The following is a 17,339-nucleotide window of genomic DNA, read 5'->3' as shown; positions in this document are numbered from 1 at the left end:
ATACTGACATCGACTGAAAGCAGGTTTTGATGAGACAGGAGGGTACAGGGCACAGAGGCTGACCTGCAGGGAAGTGGGATACTGAGGGCCTCTGGAGAATGACGAAGCAGGAAGGGCTCTCAGTGCCTACCTGGTGGACAGAGAAGGCAAGTCGTAGGAAGGCAAGGGATCGATCCGATCTGGGGCCAGCCCGCTCCTTAGTCCCACTCCTAGTGCATAAGAGGCTCTGTAAGTGCCAGCTCTTACCCACCCTCCAGCACAACTCTTCGCATATATGCCCTGCTTCCCCACTATTTTCCTGGGCTTGACCCTAAACTAGCAAAGGGTCAGAGATGCTTAAACATCTTTCCCAAGGTGCCCTGACTTTCACAGACCTGCTCTTCTGTGGACAAATGCTTGAGACCCAGCCTGGGCTCAGAGAGGATCTTGCTGCTGGCACAGGAGGTATTAATGGCAGCCATTTGAAGCATTCTTCCCCAGGAGGGCTGTGGCTGTCCCGTCCCCACCCCACAGCACTGATGCCACACAAAGATATTCCAGAAATGTTTAATGCCACAGAGAAGTCCAAAACCTACAGAAAGCTATAGCCATCCTCCCGGGTGCCTAGAACCAGGGCTATGAACAGCGGGCGGGAGGCCTGCACAAGCCAAGGATCCGGGGCACTTTGCTGACATCCGTTTGTCCTCTGCCCTCAATGCCCAAGGTTCCTTTAGGCCGGGGAAAGAAAGAAGAGGAAGTGGAAAGGGGTAGGAGGAGGGTGCGTCGCTTTCAGGCACTCTTCCTGCACTGGGAGGGTGACTCATGTGGCAGGCCCTGGGAGGGACAATTCCTCAGACCAGACTAACGCAGGCCAAGACCAGGGTTCCAGAAGGAGCAGAAGGAAGTTCCTGGAATGCAGCGGCCAGGAGGAGTAACCGGCAGAAAGTAGAAGGGAGGCCTGCCCCCAGCCAGCCTCCCGCTCCTTCTCATGGGCCTCCGACCCGACCCCCTGTGAGGACGGGCAGGCTTCAGCACCTGTATTTGATAAGGTCCATGCCTTCTCCACCCCCATCACTTTGGGCCCTTCTTAAGTATGACATTGTCATACTCTGTTCCCTGTGGCCAGCCAGAGGCAGAGAAGTCCTGCCCTGCTGGGTAGACGTGCTGGAGGCTGCCGGGGTCCCTGTCCGCTGTGGCCTGCCTCCTCCAGGCCTCCCCCTGGGGCTCCTGTGGGCTGTCATACAGGGACAGGGCAGCCACTCCCTCAGGCTCATCGTATATGTGGTCGGGTGGCGGGGCCGGGTGCTCCGCAATGCTGTCATACAGAGGGTCCGCTGGGGGCGGGGGAGGGACCGCCAGGGTGCCCCTCAAGCTCTTCCCCAGGTTACGGGCCACTGCATCGAAAGGCACTGCATACTCCCCCTCTGGGCCCCGTGGCCGGGTGGTAGGCACTGGCGTAGAGGGCGACGGAGGTGGCAGTGAGTCGTGGGGCCGGGAGTAGGGGCTTTCTGGCCGTGGCAGCACCGCAGGGACTGTGGCTGGCTGGGTTTGGGGCCCAGGAGGGGCGCTGTTCTTCTGGGCAGAAATGGCTTCTTCCAGGGCCAAGAAGATCTCGTTGCCTTGCCGGGTTTCGAACTCAAAGTTGCCCTCTCCAGAGACGCAGCGCCGGCCTGCCTCGAAGGAAAAGGTTACCTGGGTGGAGCGCAAAGGAGATTATTAGCCAGGCCACAGGGTGGGGTCACTTCCCCTGGACTCAGCTCCCAACCACAAACCTGTCACCTCTAGCTTCCCTCCCTCCACAGGAACTGGGGGAGCTTCTCCCCAAGCTGGTTCTCCTCCCTCTGGGTTATTTCCTTAACAAGCAAAGCTCTCACTCTTCTCCCTTCCTTCTCCCTCCCATCCATCCAGTACGGAGCCTGGTGTATATTCAACCACAGTAATGCCAGCCACCATTTACCCCTCTGACCTCTCTATCTCTTCCTGTTCTCCTGTCCTTCCACCCCCTCACTCTCCCACCCCCCCCACCCCACCCCCAGCTCTCTCCCCACTGGCTGTTTTTCTTGGGCCAGCTTTTATCTCTGTCTTTCCTTCCTCCTCCCATTTTCTCCTCCTTTGAGAGCCCCTTTGCCCTCCCCCAACAATCACTTCTCTCACAGCTCTCCCTTCTTTCAACCTGCCCTGTGGCGGCCCCTGCTCACCTTGTCCCGCCCAAAGCGCCTCAGAAACCTGTAGGGCCACTCATACAGCTGGGTGCCCAGCTCGGGGCCACTCCACAGCTCCAGGGCAGTCTCCCCAGCCCGGAGGGTATAGGATCCCCGGAGCCGGCATCTCTCACTGGCTTCTGTGGGTCTCATGGTCACAGCAAACTCCTTGCGGGGGGCTACTGGGGAGAAGAGGGAAGAGGGGGAGAAGGCAGCTAATGGGAAACAGCTGGCCTGCCTCAACACTGCCCTGCTCTAAATAAGTGTGCCAGAGGTTTCCAGAAAAAGCATTAGCCATGTGCCCATGACACATCGTGAAGGCTGAGCTGCCCGAGGATAGGTCATACTCCCCAAAATGCCAGATACCTCCACCCCCTACCCTAGTCGGCATCATGCCCTAGCCACACGCACCCCAACCTCGTGCCCACATCCTTCCTGCCCCTGTTGCCAGAGCCACAGCCTTGTCTTCTCCATCTAATCTCCGCCCCCCCCCACCCAGCCACCTCCCCAAGTCCTATTGTCATGGCCGCAGGTGCAGCTGACTCTGCCCTCCCAGCTCTCAGCCTACCCACCTACTGCTGACGCCACCCAGCGCCCTCTGTGAGGTGGAGCTTGAATGTCACCCTGTGTCCATCTGCCCCCCCACACACACACACCCAACCCAGGGGGCTAGACATCACAAGAAGGGACTGCCTTGTCAGCAGAAAGCTCCCTTGCCACAGGACACTTTAAATCCGCAGAAACAAAACTCTTCTCTTCTCAGACAGAGAAGGACAGAGAGTCCAAGAGCAGCCCCTTCACTGAACCCCCCAGCCTTGCCCTCTCCCAGCAGCAGGACCTGGGCAAGAGGGAGTGAGCCACAGGTGAAGGCCTGCCGCTCAGGGCGGGCCAGGCTCCCCCACTTTGGAACTCTCCCGGAAGTGATGCAGAGAGGCTGATAAGGGGGCTGGCCGAGGCTGGGGGCAACCACAGGGCAGGAAGACTCAGACGTGGCTGTGGCCCACAGCCCCACCCCACCACAGCCCTGGGGAGGGCGCCCCCCGGGGAAGAGGCAGCCCCTCACCTGCGGTCGTGCTGCTGTACAGTTCATTCTCCTCCATGCAGGGCCGGCTGCCCTTCCCCGCTGGCCCCAGCAGCTCCTTCCTCTGGCCCTGAGGAAGAGGTCAGGGTCTCACCGCTGTCACCCAGGCCCAGCCCCACCTCCGGCCCAGGCCTTCCTCCAGAGCACACTCAGCCTGCTGTCCCTGTCTGCATTCTGGACTGCCCCCCCCCCAGGAACCGCCCCCAGCATCCTGACCTTGGCTCTTATAACACCTGCCCACAGCAAGTACCAAGTGCCCCCACTCCCACATGCCGTGCCCCCTCGCCCTTTCTGTACCCGTGGGTGGCTCGCAGGGAAGGCCAAGAGGCAGATGGCCTGGATCCAGTCACTGCGCTCTGCGGCGGGGGCTGCCAGCAGGTACAGGCGCTCCTTGGTCTCCAGGAAGAAGGCGCTGGTGTCCCGGGGGCTGCTGGCCTCCCCGCCTGCCTCAGCCACACGTAGGCAGTCACTGAGGCGGATCACCCTCCTGGCGGCCTCTCCCCGGCGTGGCTTCTCTGGGCCCTCCTGGAGCTCCAGCCGGGCCAAGGCGCAGTCTGACTCTCCATACAGCACAGCCCCAAACCGGCGCCATTTCTGAATCCAGATGCATGGCAGGTGGGGTGCCGAGAGGGAGCCACCCAGAAATGGAGAGATGGAGACCAAAGGGGAGAGGAGGAAGCGTGGGAAAGGTCATGGGGTGGCATTCGGAGACAAGGAGAGAGGCAAAGATCACAGGAGACCCAAGGAGTCAGAGAGAATAACAGGGACCTTAGCAATTAGAAATCGTTGGAGATCTGCCCCCCACAACCAAGGAAGAGGCAGTGACAGCAAGTGGAATGCCAAAGGCAGAAGGGCACAAGGGTGAGCCCGTGGAGGCAGACTGCAAGGCAGGCCCAGCCAAGATCCAAGTCGAAGGGCAAAAACTCTACGAGTCCCTGAAGCCCAGAGGAAGGATGAGAGGGCGGCATGAGGGCCCCAACCAGAGACCACCGTTCTCACTCTGTGCAAGGTCCTACAGAAGGCCCGAGACCAGGAACTTTAGTCCGCCCTCTTAAACCTTCCTGCTTCATCCCTTGACAGGTTGGGTCATGAGAGAGACAGAGAAGCCCTGGTATGAATCAGCTGAGGGAAAGAGGACTTCCTCATTTAAGGAGGCCAATAAAGGAAAAGGAGGCTGGCCGCAGAGACCCCAGCTCAAGCTTACCTCCAGCCCAACTAACCCCACTGGAGCAGGAAAGGGAGAAGGAACCTCCACTGCAACCCCAAATTATCCCTTCCACTGCTCCTTCCCTTCCCTCCCCTCCCTTTCCCTTCCCTTCCCTCTTCTTCCCTTCCCTTTCCTTCCTTTCCTTTCCCTTCCCTTCCCTTCCCTTCCCTTCCCTTCCCTTCCCTTCCCTTCCCTCCCCTCCCCTCCCTTCCCCTCCCCTCCCTTCCCTTCCCAAGCATCCCCGTGAGAAGTTACCACAGAGCCAAAGAGGCAAGAAATGGAGTCATGGCCCCCCTTTACCCCCTCCCCGCTGGGGAACAGAACAGCCGTCTGCAAAGAGCAGACGTCTGCAAAGAGCAAAGAGTTTGGGGCCTGGTGGGGGAAGCAAGCAGCTGCTAAGGGAAGACCGCTCCTAAGCTTGAGCTCTGGGTCTAACGTGGTGGGTAGCACAGTGTTCACCTTCCCGTAAAGGTTTTGAAACATTCAGGGGCTCCTCCTCCTCCCCAGGAATTTCTAGCAGCCCCCCAGCCCCTCTGCCCAGCCCAGCGCAGCCTTGCTCTTACCTTCCCAAAAGTCTGCTGCTGCAGAAGGTACAGGAAGCCCTGTTTCACTGCCACTTCTTCCATCCTCCCACCATGCCGGCACCCCAGCCCTGCAGCTCTTTGCTTCCACTCCCGCCCTCTTTTTCTCCTCCCTGCTGTGTGTTCCCCCTTCTCTCAAGTTCATTTCCTCTCTGCCTAGAGTTTTCTGCCCTGTTCTCGTCTGCTCGATGACGACAAACCGATAGGCCCTGTGGTTTCTTGCTGTGTGTGTGTGTGTGTGTGTGTGCGTGCGTGCGCGCGCATGTTTGACGAGTGAGTTTCATGCACAAGCTTCCTGCATTTTCATTGAGTAAGATAATTTCTGAAAAGCTAATTTCCAGTTTTTCAGACAGCAACAACTTAGGTGCAGAAGCTGACTGAGCAGTCAACCAAACAAGGAATGGCTGACCTATAGCAACAGAGAGACCCAGAACCAAATTCAACAGTAAAGCCAAAAGCAAAAGGCCCTCATACTCAAGCAGGATACTCTCAGCATGACACAGCTGGAAGAGAACTTGAAAATGAACCAGACTAAGTCCGTAATTCAAAGATGAGTAGACTGGGGGGCGCCTGGGTGGCTCAGTTGGTTAAGGGTCTGACTCTTGATTTCAGCTCAGGTCATGATCTTGGGGTCTTGAGATGGAGCCCTGCAGTCATGGTCATCAGGCTCCACACTCAGAGGGGAGCTTGTCCCTCTTCCCATACCCCTCCCCCTCTGGCTCATGAGCCCTCTCTCTCTAAAATAAATAAGTAAATCTTTGAAAAAATTAAATTAAATTAAAATGAGCAGACTGAGGCTCAGGAAGATCTGAGGGACATGTTCAAGGCCACCAAACCGGAACCCAGGTCTTGCGGCTCAATAAGAGCTAAGCCACACACACACACACACACACACACACACACACACACACACACACACGCCCAGCATACCGGACACATCAGACAGAGCTCACCACTTTCACACACAGCTGCAACTGTGTTTCATTCCGAGAGAAGCACTCCCTGCCCCAGAAACTGCACACACACAGCACCTTCTTGGGATTCTAGAAACATGAACATCCCCACACTGAAACACCCTATATTCCCAGAGCACATCCAAACAGTTGGAGTTCACCTGCTTTCTAGCCTTTGTAAGCATTATAAAGGCATAGAGTTTCATCTGGGGATTATCTTTTTAAGTTGCAATAGCAATCGCTTATATTAAAGAAATCCAAAAAGGCTTCACAGTTGCCAAAACAAAGTACTCTTCAGTTGCTAGAGCTTCCAGGCACACAATGTCACCAGCCACACTAGCTATCCCTGGAAGAAGGGGATGCAGGTATGAACCCACCTGTTTGCAACTCTCCGGAGGTCACAGGACTGGTGGGGACAGGAGAAAGTACCAGGACTCCTGATTTTTAACTCAATGATCTTTTTATTACTGGCCCATAAATGCAATCCAGACTCCATGCAGGAAGATACATTGCTTTGGGGAAATCTAAGGTCCCCAGAAAATATTTAACTTAGAGCCAGATGGTTTAGAGAAGCAATCTGATGGAGGCATGGTGCAGAAATGTTGGGGAACCAGAGAATTAGACAAGCACTCTTGGGGTAACCCCATAATGGGTGCTTATGTAACCGGGCCATTTCCTCTACCCCAGGGGTTTGTTTGCCTTGGGAAGGAGAGCAGAGCAGAGCACTGCTCAGGCCATCTGCTGTGTATGCCATGTGCTTTACCAAAACAGCTTTAAAAGATGAATGTTATGAGCTCTGGGAGGAGAGGGCTGAGTCACGTAAAGCTCACGGCACTCAGTCCTGCTGCCTGGATTTGAACAGGTTGATCCAGAGATCAAGGGAAAAGCAAGGATGCTGGTGTGTGAAAAGCTCCTTGGGAAGTGGTTAGGAGTATGGAAATGGGCAGGGTCTACTCTGTCTCTTTAGTCCCTATGGAGAGACAATGTTACCTGGGAGCTGTTTGGTCTTTGGCCATCAGCATCTCCTCATGGAGTGAGAAGAGCTTTTAGGGTCATCCTGGAGGCTGCCAGGGCAGTGCCTTTCCAACATTAATGTGCAGATCCTGTTTAAAGTGCAGAATCTGCTACAGCAGGTCTGGAGTGAGACCAGAAATGCTGATAGTACTGGCGGGTGGGCCAGAGTGCAGTGTGGGAAGCAGAAAAATAGAAGATATCCGCACCCCAACCCCATTACCCTGATCGCCTTTCCCTAAGGCAAATTGGACACATTCCACTCGGAACCACAGGGGGGCACCCGAGTTTACCAGATTACTTGAAAGCTATTTCCACCCGGAGGCCTGGGCCCCAGGTATTCCAGGCAACCGCATGCCATCCCTTGCCTCTGGTAGCTGGAAAAATTCTGTGGCTATTGTCTGGAGATGGAACAGCAGGAATGTACTATGAGCGACACACTTTAAGGACTTCCCACTTTCCCTGGCAGGCCTTGTGGGATCCCTGCAGTGGAAGTACTAACTTCAGTACCTTCTGTTTGGCCACAGGCGAACCCTATGAGCAGAGACCCAGAAGACAGAGCTCCAAGACACAGCTGAGGGGCAGAAAATGAGAGGCCCTTCGGTGACGCAGGCACCGATGATGGGAAAAGAAAGAATCCTAAAGGGAAGAGTGGTTTATACTGAGGCACAAGTGGGGTTTGGAGTGCTCTTTGGTTTCTCTTTGCTTTTATTGGAAAGAAGGAACATACCACACCTCACCTATGCTTCAGTGTAAGCCAGAGGATCCTTTCATTTACACTGGTTTCTCTCAACAGGAGTTAGGAACCATGCAGGTCAGAGAACACAGCTCCAAGAGCTTTGCAACTTTTTGTTATTGTTCTCACCAATGATTAGCAACTAAATCCTTAACACAAAAGGGCTTGTGACTTTGTCTTTGGGGGCCACGAAGGAAGGAGCAGAGACTGTGTCTGATTCCTTGGGCAGGCTTGCAGATCAGATGACCCCCAAGCGACAGACAGGTGGGGCAGCTACCCCAGGGGTAGCGTTGGGCACACAACAGGAAAGGAGGTATATGATGGGCATGGAGCTAGCGTGGCCCTGAGAAGGGTGGGGAACTGAGGAAAGAGATATGTGACCTGGGGTCATGAAAGATCCTCCCCTGCTTCCCCCCAGGCCAGTGTCTCCTGACTGTGGAGCAGGGAGCACAACACCAGTCTCTGTTCTGTTCCTAGTTTCGTCCTTTCTCCATTAAGTATTTCACTTCTCCCAGTACAAGGAAAGACCCAGCGCTGGAAACTCTCTGAGAAGGGCTTATAATAGAATGTAATAATTATGTTATTTAACATTGACATAACATTTCAAATGCTTTATGTTCTCTCTTTTTATTTTTTTTTTTTAAGAATTTATTTATTTATTTGTTGGGAGGGAAGAGGAAAAGCAGGGGGAGGGGCAATGGGGAGGGGCAGAGGAAAAAGCAGTCTCCCCACTGACCAGGAAGCCCCACGCAGGATTCGATCCCAGACCCTGGGATCATGACTTGAGCCGAAGGCAGACACTTAACCGACTGAGCCACCCAAACGCCCCTGCTTTATGTTCTCATATGAACCCCCACACACCACAGAATGAGACAGAGATATAAATAAGTTAACTAACTCAGAAATCATTTCTTGAGCATCTACTTGGTACGGAAGGTCTAGGGACATAGCATAAACAAGACAGAAAATGGTTACTTTCTAACTGGAGACCCTGACAATGAAAAGAGTATGCAAGTAAATAGCTTTGGACAGTGTGGTCAGTGCTGTAGGTGTGGCAGGGATGGGGTCAGAGGACAACTCTCATAGAATGGTGAGAAAAGCCTCTGAGGAGATAACAACTGAACTAAGAAGTCAATGACAGCAGGGAACTAGTTACTTCACAATCTGGGAAAACATACCAGGCGGAAGTGACACCAAATGCAAAGGCCCCGAGACAGAAACACTGTAAATGTGAGGAGTTGCAAGAAGGTCAGAATGACCAGAGCATTGTTAACAAGACGGAACATGGTAGAGATAAGATCAGATTATGTGGCTTCTCGGACCACAGCAAGGATTTGGAATGTATTCTAAATGCAACCGAAGGCCACTTAAGGATTTTTAAACAGGGGTGCAATGATTTATGATTTTAAAATGTTCTGCAGCTGTATGGAAAACAGATTATCACAGGGCAAGACAGGAAGCAGAGAAACTAGTTAGGAATCTATTACCAGACCCCAATAAAAATGTGATGTAGCTTGGACCAGTGTGTTAGCGGTAGAAATAAAGAGAAGTGGCCAGATTTGGGTATGCATTAAATATAGATTAAATGGGACTTGCAAGTGGAATGGATATAGGGGACTATTGAGATACTAGGAATCAAGGTAATTCCGGGGTTCTTAGCTGAGCAACTGGGTAAAGGGTGGTACCATTTACTGATAATGGGAGGATGGAGAGAGAACCAAGGGTCGGGAGGAGGACTGGTGGGGGAGTGGATGGGGGCCTGGACCACAGAAAGCTGTTACTCCCACCCAATCAGGCAACTAAGGAATTGGAAGACTGCCACTGCAATTGTGACTCCAAGAATATACCACTGCAGCTGCTATGCCAAGGTCAGGAAGCCCCTGACTCACCATCCCCATTCGATACAGGGAGCTTATGACTGGACACTGGAAGGTTGTTGGGAAAACAAAACACAGCACAACACAACACAACATTCCAGGGGTTAGGCTTGCCAGAAGCAACAGTCAAAAGCTTCTGCTTCACTTCTGCCTCCAAAAATCATCTCCCAATTAATCTAATTGGCAGAGGCAATCTTGCGTACAGAGCCCTAACTGCAAGGAAGTCTGGGTAATGTAGTTTTTAGGTGTCCTACCTCTGCAAACCAGAACGAAACACTAGGAGGATCCAGGTTGAAATGAACGCTGAGCACCAGTTCACTCTACCCACAGCAGAAAGTGATTCACTACCACCTTCATTTCCATTGCAGGTGGTAGCCCCCAGTCAACAAAAATTCAAACAACCAATAGTCTCGGAATCCAGTGAAAATTTAAGCTGGGGGCCTTGATCGGAAGCAAGAGTGAAATCCAATGGAAAACAAAAGCCAGCATTATCTAAGACTGATAACTCCTAGTGGAAAAGATTGGAATTGGCCTCACCGGGCAGGGACTGACCTGATCTGACCCAGGGGGTTGACTATCCCAGTCAGACTGAGCCCAGGGGTCCTAAAGGCCCTTTATCTCACCCCACCACCACCACCTTTCCCAGCATCTGACCCCTCTCAGGAGGCAGCCTAGAGTACTGATTAAGATAATAATCTATTTGTGAAGATTGGAACTGTGCCTTCTGCGTGTTTCCATTGTCACCACTATTTGGCGGCTATTCCCATGAATGTTTCTGGAGGAGAAAAGGACAGACGCGACAACAGGGAGATCACTATTCCGGTTGCTGGTAAAACGCAGGATCAGAGAGCAATGGCCCTCATCCACTGGAGCAGAAAGCTAGAAAGACACAACATGAATTCAGTCGACGTCGGCAGTTCAGTGGAAAGTAAAGAATAATGCAGACATCCTATGTGGGGCGGGGGGGGATACCGGCGGTGGGCAGGGAAGACCCCTCGGGGGTGTGATGTAACAGCAGTTGCACGGCGGGGGTGCGGGGGGCATCCAGGGGCAAGTAGAAAGGAGGACACTCGGGAAGAGAGGAATCCACCAGGTGCTGCGTTCTGGGCGGGGACAAGTCCCGGCCCCCCTCCTGGAGCCCTCACCAAGCCGACGAGCAGCAGGAAGCCCCAACTCCCGCTCTAGCGCCCGCCCGCCCGCCGGAGCCAGCGCGGCCCCTTTAAAAACCATGTAAACAAAGCTTTGTTCCCCCGGCTCCCCCTCCCTTTGCGCTCCCCCGGCCCGCTCCTTCTTCCCACCCCCCGCGTCTCCCGGCCGCTGACGTTGCCCGCGCCTTTACGCCGTCCCAACGGCGCTGCGCATTCTCCAACCGCGGCCCCGGCCGCCGGGGCCTGCGCAGCCGAGCAGCGCTACGCCGCGAGCGTAGCGCGACGAGCCCCCAGCGCGCAGGCGCAGCGGCGACGGCGGCGGCGGCGGCAGCGGCCCCGGCCGAGGTGCGCGCTGGGGGGGAGGGGGGGCCGGAGAGGAGCATGAATGGAGCAAAATGGCGGATCATGTGCAGGTGAGAGGAGCCGCGGGGGGGAGGCGGCGGCCGCGGAGAGTGGGGAGTGGGGGGCGCACGCGGCCCAAAGGGCTCCAGCCGGCTCGGGGCTCGCCAGGCCCGCGCCACCGCCACTCGGGGCTCCGGAGCCGCCGCCCGTCCCGGAGCTCCGGGGCCTTTCCCGCCTCCCGGGCCGGGGGCCTCCTCCATCCCCTCCCACCCGGTCCCACGCCTCTCGCGCAGGGCTGGAGGTGCAGGAATCCGTGCCGCGGCGCGCACAGCTTACATGGCTTATCAGTCACTGTCTTCCCGCTGGAAGGAGGCCTTCCGCAAGTCCTCTTGCCCCCCAAGACGGGGAAGGAAGGGAGACCCCCTTGTCGGCTCTGTCTTGAGGGGTCTTCCCCATTACACCCTCCACCTCTAAACACATAACAAAAAGAAAACCTCACACTGGTAAATCTCGCTTTCCAGAGTATTTCCCGCCGCCTTCCTCTTCACGCCCCCGAATATAAGAGAGCCCCCCCCCCCACCTGGCCTCCTTCTCCCTCCCACGGATGCGCCCTTCACTCCCACACTCCCAGTCGCACAGCCTATGGGGCCGAGCTCCCCAGTCCTCCAAAATGGGTGCTCAGGCCTGGGCCCGCCCTCCCTCCTGTCCCCCTATCCACAGTGAAGGAGTTGAGTGCCCACACCTCCTATGAAACGTGGGGTGGAGGGGGGTGTGTCTGAAATGAGATTCAGTGTTGGGTGCAGACGTTGCTGTGGAGGGTCCTGATCCGACTCAAGAGCTGCCCCAGGCGTGCTTTGGGCCCAAGCCACTTTTCTTCAAAGATATGTCACAGGCCCTCGGAAGGGACAGCCCACACCAGACCTAGTAGTAACTGGAAGCAGTGCAGGGTTATTTCTTGCAAACTCGATAAAGTTTTTCCTCTCTGTGCTCTAGACATGGTATTTTTATGACAGTTATTGATATAAATCTGTTGTCAGAAGCTTTCAGATTTTCTAGGTAACTGCACAGATTTTGTGTTTGGGGAAGTATAGAGAGTATAAGAAGTGTCACCTTATTTTGCATACTGTATAGTATTTCTCAAGTAAAAAGAATGATCTTATTCCTGATTTGATGTGTACAAGAAGCTAGAGTGGTGTGACTCTATCAGTTGTTTAATTGGAAGAGAAGGCACTAATTTTCAGGCCCAGGGATCAATGGAGTAGATCTTTGGAGTATGAGGGACAAGTTATCAGGACAGAATTATAAAAAATTGTAACCGCAGATGGAAGACCACAAGATTTGTGTTTTAAAGCCAATATCATGGCCTTATTCAGAAATAGCAGGAAAACTTGATACAAGGTGATAATAGTAGTACTAGCGTAGCACCTTGAGTTTTATAGCAGCCATTTCTAAGAAACATAAAGGATTTTATGTGATTAAAAAACATTTTTTCCATCCTAAAAGAGTAGATAGGTAAGAATTATTTCTCTTTTTAAAAGGCTAACCAAAGCACAAAATATATTTACGTAAGATAGAGCTACGTGGACCAAAAGCATTTTGACTCTAGGTCTAGTGCTTTCTACTGGGGGAAAAAATAGCGTCCATGAGCATTCCAAAACATGGATTGAATGGATAGTATTTCTGAATGATGATTTGGAGAGCAAAGGAAGTCCATTTACTTTTATGAATATGCATTTGTTCTGTCTCCTGTAAGGAGTATCTCTTAATGTGATCTCTCCCATATCTTGAACCCAAAAGGCTGTTGTTTCTCACAAGAGGAAAGTGAAGCCGCATCAAAGTAATTAACCTTCATAGCATTTTTGGCTCAAGGGAGGGTCTACCGTGTTTTTAATAAGGCGATATTTTTCTCCCACCTACCTAAAAGAATAAAGATCTACCAAAGTTAAGAATTTACTAACTTTTCAAAACAAAGAGGAGTATGCCAGCCAGTGTTTTATTTTACTTTTAAGAGCTGTATTGTGGTGTTCTTTGAATTAGCAGTCTTTATTGCAGGAGTAAGTTTGTGAGGGAATTTTTTTTTTGTTTAGATAGAATGGGGCATGTGGTTTTTCTTTGTTAGACCACTAAATTAGTTTTAGTATTGGGAACTCGGATTTTTCCCTGGTACTTCACTGTAGCAGAAAACCTTCCGAAAATGATGCTCTCTCCCCAATATGGAATGAGTAAATAAAAGGATTAAAGACAAATCTGAAGTCGGTGGGGGGTGATACTTTTCTCATAACACTACTGGAACATGAAGTTTAAAAAGGGGTCTGTTATAGATTCAAGACAGTGATTATTTGAAAGTTTCTTATGTACTACTAAATAGTTGAGTCATTTTGTGTCTAGTACTTCTCTGAACCACCAGGGTGAGCAGTTTTGTTGTTGTTGCTGGGGTGTGTGTGTGTGTGTGTGTGTGTGTGTTTTACTGACACTAAGCGGGTGTCATATGATTCTCAGGCTGAAGTCCTGAGCATTTCTTTTGATGTGTGTTTCATGGAAGTCTTAAGTGTTACAAAACATTAGTAATGGGAAAATTATAATACTTGCTCTGTCTCTCAGCTCTGTCGTTGTCATAGTCAAGCCTCTTTAGAAGAGTGGCTGTAAGCAATTGAAGTTGTGGTGGTGGGTCTCTTGTTCCTAAATGACCTTATCTAATACCCACCGTGCAGGCAGTGATTATAGAGCATTGACCATGAAAGAAAATCAGACTCATTTGTATTTATCTTCAGTTGTTCCCCTTCCTTTTTTTTTTTTTTCCCCTAATATCTGAAGTTAGATGAAGTAAATGAGGATTCACTATCTTCAGTTACTGGCTAGTTACTGCGAAGAGAAGACAACTCTTAGTGTACAGTGGTAATGAAAAAGATTAAGAAGAATCACATGTTTGCTTTAATAGAGCTAGCTGGTGTTCAGGATCTTGAAGGAAAAGGAAAGAGCATATAATATATACAATTATATGCATTACTTAATTTTTAAGTATATAAGTATACTAAAAATATAATAATTATAAGATAATATAAATGAAGGATAGTTCTGGGATTTTGTTAGATTTATTATGTTGTTACGCTGGGCCTTACACAGAATCTTTAAGTATTATTAACTGGGCTCTGCATTATGACCGTAATAACAGAAGATACTGTTTTCAAATAGTCATATTTTATTTTAAATTTAAGGTACGGTAATTAAATATTGACCACTGATTTAACTTTAGGGAGTCACATAGAGGAATCTTTACAACTGGCAGGTTAAAATTTAAGAGTGCAAAAGTTTAGCCTGATTATGGCAAAATTGGTAGTTGTATTTTCAGCTTTCAAAAATACGTAAGGAAATGATTGAAGCAATGGGTAGTCATTTTGAGAAGGGAGTTCTTTACAACTTTTGAGGATTTTAAATGGAAAAACTCAGTAACTTTTGCGACTTTTTTTCAGTGATACCATAATGTTTAAAGTGTACAAGGCCGTTTGCTGTACTGTGCACTGCAGAGAATTCAGAGCTGAGAAAGACACAGGAGCCAGACTGCTGAAATGTCACATTCTGTTGCTCTCTTTGGGCAGGCTTCAAAAGTGCACATACAAGAGCTAATACGTTGGTTTCAAAACATGCTACATTTGTGTTGGATGATACTGAAATCGCTATATTCCCTCATTCACCCCATCTTCCTCCTCTGTGGATTTATATAAGTGATACATATATATTTTGGAAGAACATATTTATATTTACTTAATAACGCTGACTTTAGTATATTTTGTCTTGTGAGAAAAGCCTTCAGAAAAATTAAGGTATGCATGTGATATCATTCAAACACTTATGCAGTAAAATATAAAACATTGTTATAATGGAATCTCTAATTTAGGTGGAGGTAAGAGAAAAGCTTTGAGAAAATCCCTATTCTGTATCTTACAGAGAAACTAAATTCCATCTAATGCAGAAATATAGCTCCTAATCATCAGCTATATTTTCTTTTTTCTTGGTTGGGTTTTTGTTTTTGTTTTTAGATTTTATTTATTTATTTGAGAGAAAGGGAGCGTGTGTGTGAGTGGTGGGGAAGAGCGGAAGGAAAGGGAGAAGCAGACTCCCAGCTGAGCAGGGGGCCCGAGGTGGAGCTCGATCCCAGGACCCTGAGATCAGGGCCAGAGATGAAGGCAGACACTTAACCAACTGAGCCACCCAGGCACCTCTCTTGGTTGGGTTTTGAAAGCAGTGTTGTACCACAGCCTTTCGAGAAGGAAATATTGCCAGTATAAACCAATAAGCTAATGTCTCAGGTACAACTACTGAGGTTCTTTACTCACTTCAATATATATAAGGAAGGTAGTGTTTAGAAATTGTATCATCTCTTTTTTAAACCCCAAACATATATTATCCCACAGAATTTCTCAGATTCAGGAATCAGAAAGTGGCTTACCTAGACCATTCTAGTTTAGGGTCTTTCATATGCAGTCAGGCTGTCAACTGGGGCTACAGACAGTCTCAAGGCTTGACTGAGGGTGGTGAACCTGCCCCAGTTAGTTACTTGCACGCTGCTGGACTGAGGGCCACTGTGCCTCACTGGCTCTTTCACAGGGAGGTTTCACAGGGGCCTGTCCTCGTACATAATTTTGAAGTACTTATTTTTTACATTGTAGACCGATGTCTGCTTTGTATAAGTGACCCATCTTTGTTACTGTGCTTTTTACACCTCGTAATGAAATATACCTTCAGACAGGTACCCAAATCATGTGTTCAGCTTGATGAGTTTTCACAAAGCGAGCACCTGTGTAGCCAGCATCCAAAACCATAATATAATCAGTGCCTCAAAAGTCCCTCTGATGCCCCCCTCAATAACTACCCATACATCCTTCCTCCTAAGGGTAACTACAATCCTGTTATTTGATTTTTAAATATGCTTTTATTTTTCTTTTTTTATTTTTTTTATTTTTAAAGATTTTATTTATTTATTTGACAGAGATAGAGACAGCCAGCGAGAGAGGGAACACAAGCAGGGGGAGTGGGAGAGGAAGAAGCAGGCCCATAGCAGAGGAGCCTGATGTGGGGCTCGATCCCATAACGCCGGGATCACGCCCTGAGCCGAAGGCAGACGCTTAACCGCTGTGCCACCCAGGCGCCCCTTTAAATATACTTTTAGAAGTCAAGCTGAGTAAGACCTATCTATGAGAGCTTGAACTTCAAAGCCAGGGAAAACAGTATAGAGCAGTAGTTCTTCAGTTTTTGGGGGGAGTTTGGTGTGTGTGTGTGTGTGTGTGTGTGTGTGTGTGTGTGTGTGTTTAGAATGTGATGGAAGCTGTGTGCTCTCCAGGGAGGAAAGCATACCTACACAAAAATTCGCCTACAGTTTCAGGCCATTCATGAACTTTAGAACTAAAATTTAAATATAACATTTCTTTTTAGATGAAAATGCTCACTGCCTTTTTGAGAAACTAATTTGTAAGTGTTTCTCTTTTGACCCATGTGAAAGGGTAGTTCAGGATCACAGTATGTGTTCTTGGAGAGTTACATGCAGATTGGATTTTTAAATACTGAATTCTTGAGACTGATTAATAGAGACTATTAAGCATCTGCTAATGTCCTGTTCTTAGCGCTGTATAGACACATGGAAGGAAGTACAAGATGTGATGTCTTATTTTCAGGGGCCTTGCATTTTAATTGGGGAGATAACAAGCCCAGGTTATTAAGTTGTAAATTTGTAATGAGACTACGGTTTTCTCAACGTGTCCCTGAATGAGGGGACTCTTACTCCCATTACTCCCCCCCCCCCCACGCTTCCAGTACATCTGAGCTCATGCCTCACATTTATAGTGACTCACTATAGCATGGAATTCTCAGTGGAATGAGATTGGGGGAGGGGGGTCAAAATCCTGGGGGAAGGAGAATTGTCAAAAACTGGGTCCTAAAGTATGTTATATTTGCATCCCAGGCCCTTCACCCCTTCATAAACATTCACACGCACTCACACAAAGACATACACACTCACACTCTTACTACCATAAATGGAAGGGATGTCTTAAAGAGAAGGCAGAAATGGAAACTTTATGCTAGCATTTATTGGATTTTCAGCTGCTTGCCACTTTACATGGTCTCATTTAATGCTCACAGCAACTCTATAAGGTTGGTATTATCGAGATCATAGTCATGGAATTTTCCTTGATATAGGCTGATGAAAGGACCTGGTGTCTCTGGAAGA

The 17,339-nt window shown here is 49.9% G+C and overlaps 1 protein-coding gene across 2 annotated transcripts; it reads right to left on the bottom strand.

Annotated features, from left to right (window-relative positions):
- Nucleotides 1-532: 532 nt before the first annotated feature.
- On the bottom strand, nt 533-11,755 carry DOK2 (docking protein 2). Of its 2 annotated transcripts, none has more exons than XM_026519063.4 (6): nt 11,453-11,755; nt 5,032-10,505; nt 3,559-3,855; nt 3,244-3,331; nt 2,178-2,362; nt 533-1,671 (listed from the first exon to the last, which is right to left on the bottom strand). In XM_026519063.4, the coding sequence occupies exons 2-6, from the start codon at nt 5,092-5,094 to the stop codon at nt 1,051-1,053; spliced, it is 1,254 nt and encodes a 417-aa protein (XP_026374848.1). In that variant the 5' UTR covers nt 5,095-10,505; nt 11,453-11,755; the 3' UTR covers nt 533-1,050. The 2 variants fall into 2 exon arrangements, with proteins under 2 accessions (XP_026374848.1, XP_044247126.1); XM_044391191.3 differs by having other exon boundaries at nt 2,178-2,359.
- Between the last annotated feature and the right edge of the window lie 5,584 nt (nt 11,756-17,339).

This window comes from Ursus arctos, unplaced genomic scaffold (genome assembly GCF_023065955.2).
Source record: "Ursus arctos isolate Adak ecotype North America unplaced genomic scaffold, UrsArc2.0 scaffold_11, whole genome shotgun sequence".
Classification (NCBI taxonomy): Eukaryota; Metazoa; Chordata; class Mammalia; order Carnivora; family Ursidae; genus Ursus; species Ursus arctos.
The sequence above is the reverse complement of the archived record's forward strand: the minus strand, read 5'-3'. Positions and strand labels throughout refer to the sequence as shown.

Bases quoted from the DNA above. Each gene is read 5' to 3' on its own strand.
- DOK2 (XM_026519063.4), bottom strand. From the start codon at position 5,094: ATGGAAGAAGTGGCAGTGAAACAGGGCTTCCTGTACCTTCTGCAGCAG. The intron at 3,856-5,031 runs GTAAGAGCAAGG...ATCTGGATTCAG, and splicing joins AGCAGCAGACTTTTGGGAAG to AAATGGCGCCGGTTTGGGGC. The intron at 2,363-3,243 runs GTGAGGGGCTGC...TCTTCTCCCCAG, and splicing joins GTACAGCAGCACGACCGCAG to TAGCCCCCCGCAAGGAGTTT.